The sequence below is a fragment of the Anser brachyrhynchus genome (assembly GCF_964034855.1).
Source record: "Anser brachyrhynchus genome assembly, chromosome: Z".
Classification (NCBI taxonomy): Eukaryota; Metazoa; Chordata; class Aves; order Anseriformes; family Anatidae; genus Anser; species Anser brachyrhynchus.
In genome coordinates, this window is record NC_137697.1 from 24,426,612 (window position 1) to 24,447,652 (window position 21,041).

The window sequence follows — 21,041 nt, forward strand, 5'->3', positions numbered from 1 at the left end:
AAGTCATAAACCAGGAAAAGTACAAAAATAATTAATTACCCAGGATAACTATGCCATGGAGAATACCTTAATACTTATGCAGAGAACTGGAAAGAGCTTCAGACCATACAGACTAACAAAACAAGCAAGCCAATGTATGTCAGAAATTAATACGTAACTTACTGTTTATCAAGGGAGGAACTGTCAGAATCAAGTCTGAATTACAGAAGATTTAATCACAACTAACACTTGCACACTTAATGGATACTACAATTGTGATAATTTTTAAATTTATCTTCATGCTTGGTTACAGAATTTCATCATGCCCAATATATGATATAAGACAAAACAAGTATTGTAGAACTCAATTGCCATAAAGCAGCCACTAGCACAGAAATTACTATCTTCAATAAGTAATAGATGTAAGCACAAGAATAACTGCTGAAAAATTTTTGTCTTTGGGACTACATCTTTCTATAACACGAGACTCTTCTTTGAAGTGACGGCTGCACTGGCTATTTGCTGAAGGATAAAGATGTAAAAGAGATTTCAAAGCGCAATAAATGTTAATTGAAAATCATGCTGTATAGAAGGACAAGAAAAAACTTGAGCATAATTTGCAATTAAGCCCTAAGTATAGGTTCATTGCCTTGTGCTGATTCTCTACACAGAGGTAACTTTCCCCTTTCCAGAGCAGCGTGCAATACCCTTATGCACTTTCAGTTAGGAAGAGAGGAAGTGAAGTGTGAACAGAAAAGTGTGTAGCCAGACACTTTGTGTCATGGAAATGTGACTAAATGGATTTCAAAACAGAAAAGTCAAACATGGATATAGGAAAATTGATGGTTTAAATCATCTTAGGTCCCTGCTACAATTCTAGCTGAGTGGGGTGGCTGTGCAAAGATCATGCAGGGCTCAAGGGACTGTATTTCAAAATGAATATGTGATCTAGTGACTGTCTGACCACCAGGGGTTAGACCATTGAGAAACCCTCAACAGCGCAGAGTTTGCGCACGGGCTAGATATTACAGTGATCCATGGTGATTGTGTCCCAATGCTCTCCTCCTCTTTGTGAAGAGTCAACCCTGTCATGACAGGTCCCAGTCATATTCATAGCTGAAGCAGATTTGTCAAAGTCCACAAACTCTACACCACCATCTAGAAAGTCCCCAGCTGACATTTACCTGTAATACCAGAGTGAGCTGAAAAAGTTCGATGAAAAACACCAAGCCCTGCCTGGCCCACTGATGTAGGTAATAAGTAGTCTTCAAATGGAGGAACCATACTGCAAGAAACATTGTGTTGTATGTTCTTCTGAGTGTCAGGATAATGGGGAGGGCAGAAAGTCTGAAGCTGACCATAAAAACCTAGAACATGGAGAAGAAAGTGGTCAATAAAACAGCTGGACATAGATACAAGGGACAGTGCATAGAATATTGACCATGAGAAATGAATGGAAAAATCCTGACTGCAGTAGCACCAGGACTTCAATTATTTTCTGCCCGTAAAGCAGCTTTCTAATGAAGCTCCCCAAGACTTCCTCCAGTTGCTACAAATTCCCAATGCATTCTGCTTCATGGACTTCCTGATCCTAACATGATTTCTGAGAGGCCCTGACTGAATAGAGGATGAGATTTTTCAGGAGATTTCTCCCTTTAACTTTGCAGACCTGCTGGTTAAACTGGTAATCTCCAGACTTCACACTGGGCTACTGTCTAAAGAATCTAAGAAATGGGTTAATTCAAAGTAATAGGATTGCATAAGTAAGGTGTGAATAAAAGCAGCAGATTCACCCCTGCTGAGAAAACGGAAGAATAAATAAAATTTTGAGGGTTTTCCACTGATGCCAAGACAGCTGGTTGATAGTGGGGTTGCCCCAGAGACTCAGAATGGCTGCTAGCTGATGATCCATGGGGTCTGCCGTTTGTATGCACAGGATTAGAATCTCTCCTGCAGTTCAGTAGCAATGAGTCTATGGGAAGGAGAACTGAGCTCAGCTATGCCACTTGATGTAAAAGATCTCCACCAGGCTTTTTATGTTACTTACTTTTTTTTTTCTTTCTTTCTTTCTTTTTTTTTTTTTTGGTCATTGTTCTTTAAGTGATATTTGAGAGAGAGGCATACAAAACTGAGCAAATTTGCGTAGAAATTCCCACCAAAATATATATTTATATAACCAAAACCAAGCTTCTTGGTGAAACAGGGATATGTACTCAATGGAAGAGGCATAGACAGATATTCAGCACTATCCTGACCTGAAGGTTTTTCTCATGGAAGCAATGTCATTTCTCCCCCTTAAAAAAATGCTACCAGATGCAAGTTTTGCAGTTTTTGCTGAGATTATGAAGGCTGGCATTTACAGATTAAGAGACTATGTATTTATTTCTGTTTTCTGTAATACGTTAATTACAGTTTTCAGATGTCTCATATGCTAGTAATGAAACCATTATAATTTCAGTATTAAAATACTTTTAAAATTATTTTTATTTTAGGAAAACCTTAGTCACTGCGAATCAAGCTCCTCTGCATTTTCTGCAGCTAGTTGTTCTTGCTGTTCTCTTTCTATGCATAGAAATGCAGGGCAAAAGACAGTGCTCTACCTCCAAGATGTCACATAGAAGCTGTGGGCCTTCACTGTCAAAAACCCCGACCCAAATAAACCTCCAGTCCTCAAATTCCTTTGCAGAGGTATACTATACTTAGAAACATGCAATGATCACAAAGCACATGACAAACTTCTGCTGTATTGTGTCCAGGAGCTAGGTGTGTTTCTACTAACTTCACTATAGAAGCATCCCCATGGGACTGTTTGCTAAAGCTGCACTGTTTGTGTAAAGATAAGGCATTTCATGAATAATAGGGACGGAGAAAGGAAAACGATAGAGTGGAAAACATGCTGTATCACTTTATGTGATATAACCAATTTTCTGCCAAAATGGGAAGAAGGATGAATGGTTTAGGAATGTTATTAATTATTTATCCTTTGAGATTATATTTCTGTGGTCTCCTGCAAGTAAACATACACATATTGGCATGTTCCTTAACTGAAGCAAAAACCTCAGTATTTAAAGGCATCAAGATAGGCCAGAATTTTGGACAGGAAAAGACAACCTGAACCTATGCACTGGAACTCAGAAAAGAACTAATGGGGAGGTCTAAGTAATTAAGATATGTGAAACATAGTCCTTGCATTTTAAATAGTAGTCTTGAAAGCCACTTCCGTGTGCACAATGTGAGATAAATGCTTAATTTACACATACATAATAAGGCTTTAGATAGAGATGTTTCATGGAGTAACATACAAATATTTGTCAGTCTTGTGTCTGAAAACCTGCATGAAGAAAGAGTTTTTTGCCCTCATACAAAGGAGCAAAAGAAGATAAAGAAGAAAGAAAAAATAAAAAGAAGTATGTTTCCTCATCCATAGCAGGCTGCAAACGTACACATCAGGTACAAACTTGTAGGCTCTGCTTGCTCTAGAGGCTGAACACTCATGGCTTCCATTATTTTTTGCAGAGGCTGTGGGCACTTGACAGCCCTGGATGTAAGATGACAGTTTTGATTTTTTTTTCTTTTAAAGTTTAACTGGAACAAAACTGAGACAGACTGGAAAGCATGTTAGGAATTTACAACCCATCAATTCTTAAATGTTCAGTCCTGGTATTCAATAAAAAAAATGGAGTAAAATAAAATAAAATGAAAGAAAAAACAATAGCCATCTAAAACTTAACTTAGAAGTTACATAGCTATTGACAGCTTTTGCCCCCTTTCAAAATGCTTTTAAAATTTTCTCTCAACCAGCAATAGGACACACTCTGAAAGTTTACTGTTGAGTCAGACAAGTTACCAGAAACAATCATTTCAATCTATAGTGGTCTGAGCCAGCTGGCAAGACCCCTCAATACACATGCTAAATGTTCTTTCATACTGCTCTGTACTCATTCTCTATTTCTGCTTTTCTCACAGCGTCCTGTTCCCAATGCAGAAAAATCTGGCAGTAACTTTGACTATTGCTAACTGAAGCCTGGCAGAAAAATTACTTACCTTGGGGTTGAGCTATTGTGAGTCACATCCTCTGTGTTTGCTCATTCCCTACTTAAGCAAAAGAATATTGTCTAGCAAAGTCTTAGAAGCTTTGACGCATTAGTATGTTAACCACTACATTCCAGCAAGAACCAGGGAAGTGCACAAAGAACTTAAATTAACTGATAAACCCCCAAATAAATTTTTAAGATGGAAAAAGAATACAGAAGATTAATTCGACTTTCCTAGATACATGTTCTTTTTGTAATTCAGTGTCATAGATACCCATCTTATCAAATGCACAGCCATAAACAAGATGGATAAGAAGAGGGGGCATCATTCTCTTTCAATCTGTTATTTGGCACTATTCTAAATGTCTCTGTCCATGTCTGCAGTGAATCAGGTCACAGCAGAGCTCTTCGAACCAGAGCCCACACAAGATACAGCAAAATCTCCTAACTTGTTCTCGGCAGCTATCCATTTTGTTCACATGGTGCTATGCCCAAACTAATCAACAGTACTGCTAAAGGTAGGATAGCATGAAGCCACATAAAATTCAGGCCCTAAACCCTGACCATACCTGGCTCCTCTTTTGAGATTATCTGTTAGGGAATTAACTGTAGGAACAGTTTTCTACTTTTTTTTTTCCTTTTTTTTTGTGTGTGTGTGTATATCAATGGAAAAAAAAGTGAAAAGGCAAACACGTTGGCTAACGAATTTCCAGAAATTGAACTTATCTTCTCAGGACTGCATTTGTGGATTGTATCCGTTGCTCTGCTACCAAACTATTTTAAACATACTCATGCACAACACACACACAAGGTTACATCAATCATGTTTCTTTGAATCAATACACTATAGCCAAGATCAATGAAATCAAGGCGCGGGTATTTTTCTGGCATGATAACATTATTTCCTGAGGGAAGTGAAATATTCATACATATAAAAAAATTGCTGAATGTTGCAAGAATCTCTTCTAAAAGCAAGAAGCTCTTGTTCTTTATCACATACAGAGCCTTGCCCTGAGAGATGCTGAGTATCTGAAAACCACAAGTACACAGCTCATTTTAAATTCACAGTTGAAATTCTGGTCCACATAAGTTTGTGATAGACTCCTGATCCCATTGACCTGACAGGGACAAAGATTTCATTACTGATATGTCACTAGCCGTGACTGCCACAGTTATCATTTCCACAAGGTAGGAATTTTCTGACTGACATTTATTTCCCTCTCTGTCAGCTCTCTGCGTGGCATCACAAAGCTTTCCCAGAGAATATTTTCTCAAGAAAATCATTATAATTGTCACTGAGATATACACATTATGTGCGAGTGTTCTTTAGTGCTCTAGTATGAAAAATTTCTATCTTTGACCTGAACTACTGGTGTTCTATGGTGTTTCTTTGCAGCATATTTCTACAGTGTCCATTGGCTTAATTACACAAACATCATTTGGTAGCATTTGAGTGTGAAGAGCAAAAGAAAAAGGAAAGACAGCATAGAGCAAAGAGATATCAGTTGCACATTGTACTGCCAGATTGACTTGCAAACATGGAAAACTAGAAATGTTTCTATTTTTTTTTAATTGATTTTGACTATCGCTAATGAAAAAATAACTCTTACTAGTATAGCTGCCTGTATAGCTACACTAGTATAGCTAACTCGTATCGGCTAAAAATTGTTTTTAAAAGAAATTGCTGCTTTTATTGCACTGATTATTTTACATGACTTTTTTCCTTCTTCCGTTACACAGCCAATACTGGTCATCATCTTAACTCACAAACACATATGGCATGAGTTACAGGCACGACTTTAAAGTTAGACAGTCAGATTTTTAGTGCAGAAATGTTTAGAGAGAATTAGAAGCATTATCCATCAGCTATGTTCATGTCCAGAGGAGTTTTATGTCACTCTACACTATATGCGGAAGATTGCTCACTGTGAAGGAGTAGTTTCTATAGCTATTTTTCCTATCTCACTCACCTTTTCTGACCTGTCTCAGAAAAATTCCTTATATTTGCAACTGCTTGTGTACTACAGATGTCTGTGTCTTCAGGTAACTCTTCTGAGCTTCCTGTAGTTAGTTCATAACTGCAAGACTCACAGGTACAATACAGGTCCTGGGCCAACTTTTGCAGATTTCCAGGACCAGGACTGTATTTTATTCTGTCTACAAACAAATAGTGCAATGGCATCTTAGTCAAGCTGGCAAGTCATCGCACCAGTCTCCAGTTCAGGATAGTTTCATGTTTACTGTCTATGGTTATGCATTAAACAATACTGCAGTCTAATGAAAGGAAAGGAAGAGCTTCATGTCTGCAGTGCAGTCAGTTGTCTAACATCATCATTTCAAAACATCCCGTGCTTCAATGGAAATAATGATTTTCACAAGAGGAGGGAAAGACTGTATTTACTGCATTATATAATATTATCTAAGGCAAGAAAAAGACTCCTCAGATATTATCGGGTGTCTGATGCTGAAAATCACTCAAAACAAATCATGAAATCTCAGCTTCAGACAATATTTTTCCCATAAAAAGCAGTATCACAATTCAAATAGCTATTAGATATAAGAGGCTAGTCAATCTTGCATATCCTACATTTCTTTCTAAAAGATAGTGCTCTGAGATCTCCAGGAACTTGTAAATGCTCAGATTTTCTGTAAGGGAGATTGTTTAGAATTTGTTTTCTTCAAAAAGCTTTCCTGGCAATGGAACTTTTCTTCCTCAGTACAGCCAATTTAAATGGAGTTGACAAGTTTAAGAATACATAATGAAAGAGAAAAATGTCACAATTTTCTGGTAGTGGACAGAGCTGAAGTGGCTATAGCTACAGAACTTTAAATCATGAAAAGGCAGGATATGAACTGTATGAGACAGAAAATAATAGAGCTTCCCACAGCTTATATAACAAATAGTCCAGGCTGGTGAAATAGTTCCATGGTGTTCTTTTACATTATAATGATGTGAACAAGGAAGGCAGAAATAATTTCGTTGTTGCTGAGAAAACCTGACCATGAATTCCCAAATATTTGTTCTTTAGAGGGAGAGTTTAGATAAGCATATCAGCCATAAATGACAAACAAAGATTTTAGCATAGCCCATGTAAGTATGTGAGACAGCTGCACTTAAGTTGGAGGGAGAATATTCTGAAAAGATATTGTCATCTTACAGTGACAATAAGTTACTTAGGTTTTGAAAGAACGTTTAATACCGAAATGTGGATGTTGTATGGCCATGTATTATACCCATCAAAAAAAAAAAAAAAAAAAAAGAGTTCAGCTCACATTGTCTTCCTACCAGTTTTAATTGCAGAGATCTGTACAATTGGAACTTTCAGCTGCTATCTCTGCATATATAATTACTGTTAGCAAAGTGTATTTTCAGCATATCTTTTCCTGCAACAGGGAGGCAAGCATGGTAATGCTAACATGATCAAGTAAGATAAGGGTTTAAGGTCCAAACCCTTGAACATATCAATTTTTGGACCAATTTGGGAGACAGAATAAAGCTCTCACTTCAGTTTGGATGTGGAGTAGGGCTTCAATACACGTGTGAGATCCCCCCATATGGATATCTATCCTGGGAATTCTTCTTAAAATGATTTTAATGACCCATGTCATGGCCCTCCTCTGGACCCACTCTAACAGATCCAAATCATTCTTGTGCTGGGGGCCCCAGACCTGGACACAGCACTCCAGCTGGGGCCTCATAAAGGCAGAGCAGAGGGGTACAATCACCTCCGTCGACCTGCTGACCACTCCTCTGTTGATACAGCCCAGGATGCAGTTGGCCTTCTGGGCTCCAAGCACACACTGCTGGCTCATGTCGAGCTTTTGACAATGAACAATGAAAAATGATGAGGAACAATACATTAAGAAACTTTGTTTCTGACCCTTGATTATTAATGAAAATCTAATCAGAGAATAGACAAAGCCAATAATAACCCTTTACATCTATTCAAAAATCTCATGATCTTCTTATACTAACGTGTGCTGTATAGGATTACCAGTTCCCAGAAGAAAGGTGCCCGGTTCTTGTGCTGATCATGTATGGACTAGTACAATAAGAACAAAGCAGGACTGACACCTTCCTTTCTCCTCTCACTCAAAAACTCTGGGAAATGCCTCATGGTCTTGCTTAATCACTACCACTAGAGAGACTGCTTGCATCTGGGAAAGCAAATAAAAATAAATGAAAGAAGCCTTAGTTTCTCAAGATACATTTCCTATGACATCTACTGTAATCATTCTCAGGAAGTCTGATCAAGAGGCAGAATCCCAAGGCCTGTAGAAGTGCACTGTGCTATGTAGCTTATGTGTGTATATTTATTATATATATATACACATATACATATATATATATTATATACATATATTTAAACAGTTGAGAGGCAACAGTGTTACTTCTGTCAATACATTTCTGAAATGTTAAAGTAATTACTATTCAGGCTTCATACTAGATAAAACAAAAACAAAAACAACAAAACAACAACAAAAAACACCTGAAAAACAACCCAATATTATTTTCACCTGCTGTTAATTTTCTTCCTGACTATATAAGTTTACAGTTGATTGAACAAAGAAGGAGAGGGAAGATTTGTAGAGACTGTTTACATAATGCAAGTGTGAATACAATTCTGAGAGACATATATGCTAATGAAAGAAGAGGTTTCCATCCCAACACAATTGCAAGCGATAAAAATATTCCACTTCTTGAAAACATGGTAACACTTCATGTGTATAGTTGGAAGTGATTAGAAGCATAAAATTAGTAAATTAAAATTGGAGGCCATCACGAAACTATTTGCAGTTTTGTTTCAACTGAAAATCAGTCTGAAGAGAAACTCGCAACTCCATAGTAAGATGCATAAATATGAGTGAGGTTAAGAATTTTAAGAAAGCCTGAACGCAGTGTCCCAGAAGATTATTTCTTTCAGAAGGAAAAGGTCCTTGAAAATACCAATGTCCTTGAAACGCTTAATTTGAAGCCAAGCAGCAATGACAAACAACTAACATCAGTGATGAAGCTTCTTCCTTCTTACCTTGGATGTGGAGACTATTTGGTTGAAAGGAAGGATTTGATGCTGATTGGTATGTCTTTAGATGCAATCCTCCAGGCTGCTGAAGACGGGGAGTCTGTGGAGTCTGTCTCTGCATCATGGGAGGAGGAACTGAAATTCTTTGGGGACTGATGTGTTGAGGAGAAGGAGTCAGAGCAACAAACCTAGCAGTTCAGAAACAGAGCAAACTATAGAATACTGAGATTTTAAGATAAAAACTGAAGATGATTTCTACTTTACTTAGATCAATATAATGCTTAGCAGCTTGCATAGGTAAAATCTTCTAAAAGAACAGTGTATAGCCCAAACACACAGAATGGTTGAGGTTGGAAGGGACCTCTGGAGGTCATCTGATGCAATCCCCCTGCTCAAACAGGGATACGTAGACCAGGCTGCCCATGACCATGTCCGGGTGCCATCTGAATATCTTCAAGGAGTGGGACTCCACAACCTCTCTGGCCAATCTGTGACAGCGCTCAGTCACCTGTACAGTGAAGTGCTTCCTGATGTTCAGACAGAACCTCCTGTATTTCAGTTTGTGCCCATTGCTTCTTGTCCTAGCACTGGGCACCACTGAAAATGAGCTTGGCTCCATCCTCATTGCACCCTCCCTTCAGGTAAAGACATTGATGTGGTTTTCCCCAGGGCCTCCTCTTCTCCAGGCTGAACAATCCCAGCTCTCTCAGCCTGACCTCACAGGAGAGATCATAGAATCACAGAATCATAGAATATCCTGAGTTGGAAGGGACCCATAAGGATCATCAAGTCCAACTCCTGGCACCGCACAGGTCTACCCAAAATTTTAGACCATGTGACTCAGTGCACAGTCCAATCACCTCTTAAATTCAGACAGGCTTGGTGCAGTGACTACTTCACTGGGGAGCCTGTTCCAGTGTGCGACCACACTCTCGGTGAAGAACCTCTTCCTGATGTCCAGACTAAACTTCCCCTGCCTCAGCTTAACACCGTTCCCACGGGTCCTATCACTGGTGATTACGGAGAATAGGTCATCTGCCTCTCCACTCCCCCTCGCGAGGAAGTTGTAGACTGCGATGACGTCTCCCCTCAGCCTCCTCTTTTCCAGGCTGAACAGGCCCAGTGACCTCAGCTGCTCCTTGTATGTCTTCCCCCTTCACCATCTTCGTCGCCCTTCAGTCCCTTCACCATCTTTACAGCCCTTTGTTGGACTCTCTCCTATATGCCCATATCTCCCTTGTACTGAGGAGACCATAACTATATGCAGAACTCCATGTGTGGCCTCACCAGTGCTGAGTGGAGGGAAACCACCACCTCCCTCGAGGCAACATTTTGCCTCATGAAGCTCAGGTTTGTCTTCTGTATGGCAAGGGCACATTGCTAGTTCATGTTCAACTTGGTGTCCACCAGAACCCTCAGGTCTTTTTCTGCCCAGCTTTAGATGGTGACATATCATAAGCTTTGATGACTCTGAAATGAAAACACTGAATTTCAGCTTTATGACGGAAAGATCCTTTTAAATTCTGTGGGTAGGTTTTAATTCATAACTGTAGAAGGTATACCCTCATGGGCACTTTATTTCTGAGGTATTTCTAGCTGCTAATAGTAAGACTTTTTATCAGCTGCATATGTTAATAAATAGTTGTCCTTCCTCACTGTCAGAGAGTGATCAGTTCTGGTTAATGGACACTGGTAAGTTATACAGTAGATTCAGGTTTCAAGTTCCAGAAATCTTTGTTCTATGTATGTTACATAGAACAATTGGAAAAAAAAATAACTGCAGGCAATATAATGTATATGAAAGCAAGTGTTAAACTGCTTCCAGCTGAGCAGAGCCTGACCACATCAAAATGCTGATCTGCACTCAAGTGTAAACTGATAAACCAGGCAGAAGAAAGAAAGGTTCAGACTGAGACTGGCGGTGCAGCTGCCACAGAAGTTCATCATTTCATTGGCATATTTTACGCAGCTCTGTCACTAGTGGCACTACAACGAGACACACTACTAAGTGAGAGGATTTTATAGTCTTGTGTTTGTATTTTAATTATATTTCCTTTAAATTGCATATCTAGAAGTACATTACAAATACTTGCTACAGTCATTTTTGCAGAGAGAAAGCAGATGGAGAGCTGGGGACCCTGCCCCAGAAGACCAAACTATCCACCAGAACAACTAGATCTGGTCAGTAAACGAAAGCTCAGTGTAGGCTCAGAAATGTCTCGATGTCACTTTCTTATTCATGAGATGAAAGCTGCTAAGGCCAATAAAAAGACAGAGGATATTTCTGCAGGATGGTGAATTAATAATGATGTCATATTCCTGTTGCAGAACAGCCACTCTCTTTGCTCACAAAAGCAGGCTGCATGTTATGCTAGGCAAAAGTACCCACCTATCCTTCTCCATGATGGGTGTGCTCACTGGCTGCTGCTAGGAGAGACTGATGCTTGCAGTTAACACAGTCTGCCAGGATCCTAAACCATCAATCTGGTCCCTGTCCTCATGAGGCTAGACCTCACTACACTAGATGGCATTTTCTTTTATCTAGTATAAAGATTGTTTTTTCTGCACAAGAATACGGAAGTTGTAAGCTCACCCTGAGTACAACAGAAGATGTAACTCCAGAAGGAGCACTACATAACACCTCTGGACAGGGTCATCTAACACATAACACAATTAAATCGAAGACTCCTGAGCTATTTTACGCTACAGCTCAAAATCAGTTTCTGCCACACATCATCTGTATGACTTTGACCTTATTTGTTACCTATTTACTATATTTCTGGTAGACGCATAATTTACATTTGCAGTATAGTAAATGTCAAAATAAACTTTGTTTGATTTACTGACTGTTCAATATTCTTTGAGAATCACATTTTAGGCATATTAGACACAGATTTAAATGGTCTTTATGATGATTTGATATTAGCTTCAAAACCTCATAAATTACTTCTGACATGCTATGTAGTTGGAGGAAAGATGTCAGTACTGAGTTGTTCAGTCTTTAATGCATCAACTATTTTTTTTTGTTCCAGAAAACTGCCACAGTGTATACTTAAAGACATACTAGGGAGGAAGAAGATAAAGCATGAATGTGTTTCACAATAATACTAGAAAATAATTTTGAGAGAAAGAAAAAACAGTAGCTGTCTTGTGATGAAAATATCAGAGAGTTTTTAAAAAGTGCCACAACTGCCTGGTCTCCCTGAGAAAGAACTGGAGTTAGCTTTTTGTATAGCACTCACATAGAAAAACTGCTATTTGCTGCCAGAGACCAAGAACAATGCACAGTAATTTTTCATTACTACTATTATTTTAAAAATCATTGGATATCATTCTCTGTGCTTTCAAAATTCATTTGTGAAGATTACCTCTTAAAAGTAATTTTCTCTTTTAAGTAGCCTACAACAACAGACAAAAAAATCCTTTTCAAAACTCAAAATGAAAAGCACAGTATTAAAGATTTCACATTTGATTTAACATCTATAAAATCCTCCCAATGATAATGCACTACTTTGTATAGCCAGACAGGACTCCCTTTTAGTAGACTTCAGTGGTCTTTATAATGATTTATGAATCACTTCATGAATTCCTGGCTTACTCATATGGGTGACTATAGTTATCTAGTTATATTTCCCTTCTGCCCAACAAAGGAGAAGCTTGGACTTCTTTCAGTCCAGATTTGTCCCCAAACAAACCACAGTATGTTACTGGGGGAACTGCAAATTTAATTTTGTTTCTGGAACAATTATGACCAGTTTGTAACCGCTAGGAAATTACCATCAAGAATTGTTGCCAGGCACTGGAGCCCATGCAATCAGGAACCAGCCAGATTTGCAGAAGAGTGCCCTTCCCTACGCCTGCTGGATGCAGAATTAGAGGAAGAATGTTTCTGGAGCTTCAGATAGCCTCTCCCTTTCCAACACTAGCTAGGAAAATGTGTCCAGATAGACAATAACTAGACTAGATAGGAAGCAAGCTAGATGACAATGTTACCAAATTTTACCAGTTTTGATGAGATTATTGTAAATGGCATATATATAAATATATATATATGCCATATATACATATATATATATATGGGTTTTGTTAATAAGCAATACTGGACAAGACTACACAGAAAAAAGACTACTCTAGCACTTGTTGACTGGGGCTGGCCTAAATTGTAAATTACATACACACCCTGAGCAACCTGTGGAAAAGAAACGAAAGAGGAATGCTGGTAATAATGGTAGTTTATCTTAGCTGAGTGCCTTGCAGTACGTGGCCACCTGTAAATGAGTGTTTGATGTTGTGGGGAAACAACCTTTTATGTCCTAGCAAGCATATGTAAAAGGTGTTCTTCACCCAGAACATCAAGTGCACTGAGACTCCTTGACTAAAGAACTGGCTTTGCTGAATTGGATGGTCATCAAAGTGCTGAAGGGATAATTTGTGTCAGTGGAGTAAACACAGAGAGCTGGGTGGAGAGAAGCCCTTTTTTGTTAAATTCCCACCAAACAGAACTGTCATTGCAAGGCAGGACAGTAGAGGTAGGTATCATGTGATCTCAAGTTGTCACTGTTCTAGCTGGTTAGAAGCAAGGAAAGCAAGAAAAGAATAACCATTCAAAACTATGCCTGCCCTAAGTCTGTTTGATGGTATTCCACTTTTCCATGGAAATTTGAAGAGTCATCACCTCAGGATTATCTCGGCTACTGTTTTTTTTTTTTTATTTTTTTATTTTTTCCTTAGGCTATCAGTCTTTCATTTGATTTCATACTCCCAGCCTCAGGAAGCTCATGGAAGTACATGATTGGTCCAGCAATATTGGACATACTGCTTATAAAGGAACCTCTCAGTGGGCTTCTCCCACTTTCACTGCTTGCTGTCTCCAAAACCTGTCATCTCATCCACTTCACAGAGCTCTGTGTAGCTAAATAGCTATCTCTCCTGCCATGGAGGAGGGAGAGCAGGAAATTTGGTCCAAGACTGGAGCCAGCATGCTGATGACAAGAGGGCCAGAACTGGGGAATGATTAGCTGTGAGGCAGACTTAAAAGCGAGAATGGGCATAGTTAAGGACAGCTGTAAACTTGCTTTAAAAAAAGTCTAAAGGTAAATTTACTCTGAGCCTTTTCTGTAGTCAAAGAGAAATAACTCTGTCTGTTCTTCGACCTGTTGGACTGTTCAAGGAAAAAGGACTTAAAGACTTTTTACTGTCTCTTGGTAAATAAGCTAGATTACAGAAAAAATGTCTCATGCAATCAATTTTTCCTTTTAAAAGAAAGGGCATGTTATGTACCCAAATACCAAACAACCCTCTGGGCTGCAGGACAACAGCTCTCAGTTTAATATTCCTAGAGGTTTTGCACATTTCTGCTGTAGATGTTTCAGAGTTGTAGAAGAAAAGTGATTTTTTCTGAATTGGGCAAAAGACTGTTAGGACTTCAAATCCTGTATTTCACTTTTCCTACCTAATAGTTTGCTGGGAAAAAGGTTAATTCCAGTTATTCTGTAGTTTCAAATAAGTCCTGCAGGGGATTAGAAACAAAATAATAACAGCACATTATACTATAGTAATGAAAGCAAGTGAAGAGACTATTTTCTTGGCTAGGGACACAAAACATTTGTTAAAAACTATACTGAAAAGAAAGGCAACTGCATCTGTGTTCAGCCTCCAAATTTGCACCCATAAAGCTCTACCTAGAATCCTGCAGGGGAATAATCCCACAGCAAGTTTCTATCCTCATGGTATCCAAGGGAAGTTGACTGCACGTACTAGTGAATTTAATTCTATATCAGTCCTTATATCCTTATGAGTCCAGTATCCTTATCAGTCATTAATAAGTGTCTAACAATCCTTTTCATGCTTTTTTTCTATGTTAAGTCCTCATGCTTTAGGAACACAGGAACTGTTCTATTGGGTCAAACCCATCCAGCCAGCCCCAAGAAGGGGTGAGAGGAAGAAAGAACAGCCCCTCTGACCAGCACCACAAGTTATTTAGTTATTTATGAAGAAAGATACGGGCTGCCCAGGGAGGTGGTGGAGTCACCATCCCTGGAGGTCTTTAAAAGACGTTTAGATGTAGAGCTTAGCGATATGGTTTAGTGGAGTACTTAGTGTTAGGTCGGAGGTTGGACTCGATGATCTTGAGGTCTCTTCCAACCTAGAAATCTGTGAAATCTGTGAAAGAAGAGTGGAATTTTTGCAAGGAACGTGTGAGAGGGCACATTGAAATACAGGTTTCCTGGATAGAGAGATACAGCTTTAAAATCTCACCATTTGCTGTGGTTGTACTGAATAAGAAAACTTTTTTTTTTTTTTTTCATTTGTTTCATTTTTTTTCATTTTTTTCATTTCATATTAAAAAAAAGAAAAAAGAAAAGAAAACAGGAAAACAGTGCCTTTGGAAAAGAGAAATTGTGGACAGAAGGTGGAGAAAAATTCCATGCTTTGCTAGATCAGCTCTGGCTTGGCATTAGACCTGTTGCCACCTCCACCCTTTAATGTCTGTCATTTGAAGGTGTCATTTGCTCACTAAGAAAAAAAATGCTAATGTCTCAGCAGCCAGTCCTCTCAAGTGCCCCATGCCAGAGAAAATTACTGTACTGATTTTCAAAACCACCCTGTTAAGGTCTCTAACTAAAGGCTTTCTTCAAGCCAGACCCTTGTACACACCATGTACACACCTTGTACACACCATACAAAGGGCTTTGTAACATGTGAACATCAGATGCCCCAACTCCTTGTTTAGAACTACTCAAAGGCTTTTGTTTCTGGAAGTCTGGCTTGGAGCTACTTACTATTTTACAGCAAAGAAATAAAAGTAATGTAACCACACAGTCAAATAAACAAAAAGAAGCAGTGTCACAGAACTTATTATAGTATTGCAGTAATGCTAAACTGAACAGTTCAAGTCCTTTTTTCCAGCTTTATGTAGTCTCCAGACATTTGTGTCAAACCAGGACGTGTCATGCTTCAGGGACATACCAGTAGCCCTGGTTCACAGAATGGTGAAAAACATCTAGAATGCGGTGTCCAAAGAAAAAGGTTTGACATGGTCTCATATCAGTTAATGGGCTACTGTTTCCACAACAGTGAGTCTTAAAAAGCAAAACATGCTCTTTTGTTGTTGTTTGGTTGGCTGTTTTTTTTGTTTTGTTTTGTTTTTGTTGTTTTCTTTTTGTTGTTGTTGTTTGTGTGGTTTTTTTTTTGCAACCAAGGAAGTTACTATTCAAAATTATTAGAAATAATTTCAAGCATTGTCATCACCAGTTTTGTGGCACATTAGCCATTCCACATAAAAACAGAATTAGTTTTCTGTTTTTTAAGTTGATTATTTTTTCAGCTTCCCTTAATGCCCATGTCTTCTATTACAAAAATCAGCAAAAAGGAACCCAAGTACGTATCTCCTTTCATACATATGATTTTGAGTATCATAACTACTTGCTACCTTCATTGAACAGTTGCAGTATTCAAACTAGGGGAGCACTGAAGATCAGAACCTAAGAACTGGAAGAAACAAAATGAAAGCCTGCATTTTTATTATGTATTTTTGCTCCTTCAGTGAATGAAGTTGCAACTCTCTATCTGACTTGCATTTAGTACATACAGCTTTGTACACAGAATGAAACCAGAGGGATGTGTGCCTCATGTTTAGTTCAGTTTCTCACATTAGAAGGCTCAGTTTGGTCCACATTCACCTTCCCATTACCTTGGTGGAGAAAGATGGAAAAGAAGCTTTGCAATTATTTCTCTATCCCATGGCCACTGAGAGGTAGAAAAAGTGATTATTTCTTTTTGCTGCTGTCACTCACAAGCCTGAGTCTACTGTACGTAATGCAAAGGGTGTATGAATGGCCCCAGGGTCAGCAAAGCTGCTAGGCAAGCTTGGACTGTGTTTGTTCCAGCAGACGTAAGCCATTGCAGGGACAAGTGCTGGTCAGTCCATCCTAACTCTGGAATGAACCCAGGAATGAACCTGTAGCATGTCAGGAACTGTACACCATGAGGGGGACAAATCCCCTCTTTGCCCCTAAAACCTGCAGTCATCTCAGTGGTGAGATGGACCTTAAAGGTCCCACCCAACTCAAACCATTCTATGATTCTGTGGGGATAAGCAGGGGAATTGACATGTTTCAAAGACACTATTTCAGGCACTTTGCATACCAGTGTTTGTTTGTTCGGCTCACATTTTCACAGCTACCATCACAGCCAGAAAGTGGTGTGACAGACTACTTGCAGGACCCTTACACAAGTGAACTGTATTAGATTCAAAATGCAGGCTCTGTGTTAATTTTTCCTTTAAACATGTCTTAATTTTTACTATATGTTCTGTAATCAAACCAAAACTGCTGTAATATACCTTTTTCTGAATTTAAATTGTCATATGTCCCACTGTCCAAGTGAAGATACTGGCATCATTTTTTTAATCCAGAGTAACTCCACAGATGGGAAATAGCACACATAAAAATGATAATTTTTATTATTGCTGTTCTGTAGAGAACAGTAGCATCCTGAGATCTGTAACCCATTCAAGAACTTCATGAGTTAAGTCATACTGTAGATACGCCTGATATGTTTCCCCCTGTATAAATGCTTCAGAAATGGTCTAATGAGAAGATTACTGTCTTCTACCATGAAATAGTAATAACTGTTGATCTGTCCCTGCCTGTCATCTCATGCTCTGGTAGTTATTAGATAAGGATGTCAGACCAGTCACATACTTGCCAGAAACTACAGAAAACTACACTGGTAAATAAAAGCAGGGCAAGAGAGTACATGCAGTCCCAGAGCTTGTACACAAAGCCAGAGTCAGGGTAAGGGTAAAGGTTCAGGAATGTGTGGCCAGAAGTGAGGAGGAAGGCCTGAACCACTAGATCACTGTGGAATGGCAATCTCTGACAGGTGTGTCAACAACTTGCAGTGACCCCAAAACTGGCTGAATTCACTTATGTCATCTGAAAGTGAGAAGTACTTTCACCTCTTACCAATTCCCTGAATCATTGTGCTCTTTCATCTTCCTGATACAAAGTGGAGTTACAACTGCTTTCCTCAAAGAAATATGTTTGTATATCAGTAATTAAAATCTATGGAATGTTTTTCTCAGGATTATAATTGTGTGCTCTCCAGATTACTGGGATTTCTATCACTGTAGAAAATTAAACACTTTAAAATATATTAATAACATACTGCAATCTATAATTTAGAACAATGAAAAACAGGGAGATTAAACAAATAATGTTTTTAAGTATCCTTATACATATAGTAAGAAGTCATTATTTTATTCACATTGAAGTGTGATAGCCTATCTTGATGGCTTTTCTACTGGAAACATGTTTACTTAGGCTTCTTCGGTCTTGTGATCTGTAGACTTCTGTTTCAGCGAACTAAGTGGAGATCTGTAACACCATATGCTATATAAAAAAATTGAAAGGCTGATGAAAATAGTTTAGGAAATGTTTAAAGATGAAAATTAAATTACTTTCAAGCAATTTGCTTTCACATCATTGAAATATCTGAAGTCATCAAATCAACAAAGGTCACAGGTGTGTACCTAGCCAGCATAAAATAAGTCCTGATTAGAAATTAAGCTCTCAAACCAATGAACTAAAAATAAAATCCATTCATTCAAGTTTTCTCTTACATAATAGTAAAAAATGCTAAGTTCCTGCAGAAATAGTCAGTATTAAGAAAATATTGAAAGAAAAGAGATAAATTTATGACTCTTCTACCACAAGGAAACAGAAACATGAATCTCAGGGTTCCCATTCTGTAATGTGTTACCGAGCTCTTCTGAAGTTTAGTGTCCCAGCCAGTATGACTTTCCTTGACCAGGGCATGGGTGGAGATCAAGGCAGGTTTGAAGGAAGTCCCTGAAATGGAGTTGGATGGAAAGCCCACCACGCCACTGGTATAATGGAGTCCCTTTCAACTCTCCCATGTAAACCCACACCCATAGCAATCGTTCCCCAGTGGCTGCCATCAGCAACTTTCTGAACACCAACAAGTCCATTTCCACCAATCCTGGCAGATCTGAAAGCTGTCCTGACACAGACTCAGTGTGGAACAAGCAAGGGGTGGTCTTACCTGTCGGAGTCCGCAGCTGTGAGAAGAGGTAACTGGGAAGAAGGATGGAGAGGACTACTTTGTACGTTACGTGCTGGGGAGGGGTGGTTGCTGGGCTGGGACAAAGACACTGCCCCAGCCACTGTTCCATTTTGAGTTGTCTGTGTGCTGGGGAACACAGATGCTGAAACCAAAAGGAGAGATATAAACTTCATCAGGCAGAGACACAAAAAATAACTAAATAATCTTTGTTGCTCCCAAATGATGCTCTCATAAAACCAGGCAGGACACAGTTGTGCACCTTGTCTTTGGAATTTTGCTTGAAAAAGCTGCAATTCTTCTATAGCTTCATCTTGTATAAAAGGTGTCAAATATATACTAAGATATATTTATTAGAGCTAGTGAACTATCAGAAAGCATAGCTTTGTCAGTAGTGAAATACTTCTATGTTTTTCCAACTGCAAGCTTCAAATTTCTCAAAGACCTCAACCCAAACCAAAATATTATTGCTCTTAGATTGCCCAGTAATATATTCAAAAATGCTAACCTAGCATTAACAGCTTCATAATTTTCTATGTGGTTGTTTTTGGATACATTACGAACAAGGAAAGCTTCTAAATGATTAAGCTAAAAGCATTACAGGACTCCCCCCTGTGCCCCAAAGAGTTGACCACAAACCCTGTAATCTAATTTTCGGAAGTTCCTAAAGTTAGGCAGTAAGACCCTGATTAGCAAATCCTTCTGAAGGTCCAGATACTCAATTATTTTCAATGAAATCTGTGTCAGGTACTTTATGTTCGTGTTGAGTGGTAGCCAAATAAATACTTCTGAATATGTTATGAGCCCTGTGACAGCCTGTAGGCTGTCTACAACATGAAAATGAGCTGTCACTGTTTGCTTGTCATATCTTCCAGTCTTTTTCTAAAAAAAAAAGTTTTCTTTAGGCCTAGTTTATAATATAAAATTAAATCTGTAAAGTTTACATTATGTGAGTATGTTGGAGGTAATGATTCAATTTTATTCATAAAATCCTAAAATTTAAATCAGTTTGCCAAAAGGCGAACTCATAAAAGGTCTTCTTATGGCTAAAATACCTGCATGGATGCTATAGAACAAACACTGATTTATGACTAACCCCACCACAAACCCCTCTGCAAGAAAATGACTTCTCAGGTCACAATTTTGAATGTTGGTGCCCAAGATCAAAACTTTAAGAAGTCCACCTCATTTCCCAAGTCCTCAGCATATCTTTGTAATGCCTCTGTTCCTCCTCATGAGGCTACCTATGTGATACACTAAGTATTCAACAGGCTAAAGCAGAGTTAAGGAAAGGTTCAAGAGTGTAATTATACTGTAATCTCATTACAGAGCAGTCCTGGACATGTTTCAGCTGGTGGAGATGACAGGAAATGTTGGAGATGGAGGAAACCATTTTGCAAATAAAAATATCTAATACAGACACTGTTAAAGTTTAGGGAAAGTAGGCATGAGCCACACTGGTGGGCAAAGCTGGAGGAATGGAGACTGCCCTACCATGTGGCAAGGATGGCCAACAAAAACACCTGTGGCTGCCCTCTGCACTAGCCCCTACTGTTTGTTAAATCTTATTTTGGCCAGAGCCTCCCAATGACAATGCAAGTAACAGCAGACATCTGATAGTTGAAGGCCTTTCCCAAACCTTGGAAAGACACAGAGGATGCAGAGCCCACAGTGATATGAGAGATCTTTAAGCCAGAGAGGTAACTCAGTAAGAAAGGGCTGGGAAAGAACCTCTCTAAGAGAAGCACAAAATAGCTTGTTTTTTTGTTTTTTTTTGTTTTTTACTTTCATCTTGCACCCCTAAAATTGCTCTCTTCACTTCTGTCTCTCAGAGTAGCATCAAGATGAATGCAGAGGGAAAGAAAAGAATGCCCTTTAGAAGTTACCATTTTATGCTTACATGCAGTATGGGAGAAAA

General features: G+C 38.8%; 1 protein-coding gene across 13 annotated transcripts in view; it reads right to left on the reverse strand.

The window, feature by feature from the left end:
- Nucleotides 1–21,041, reverse strand: part of GLIS3 (GLIS family zinc finger 3) — a 191,938-nt gene that overhangs the window by 17,936 nt on the left and 152,961 nt on the right. For 9 of the 13 annotated variants that reach the window (XM_080574424.1, XM_080574423.1, XM_080574426.1 and 6 more), the window contains 3 exons: nt 19,106–19,268; nt 9,044–9,225; nt 1,164–1,346 (listed from right to left, as the gene is read on the reverse strand). In XM_080574424.1, the coding sequence (XP_080430550.1) occupies nt 1,164–1,346; nt 9,044–9,225; nt 19,106–19,268 (528 nt within the window). The other 4 variants (XM_080574425.1, XM_080574417.1, XM_080574416.1 and 1 more) reach the window with 4 other exon arrangements.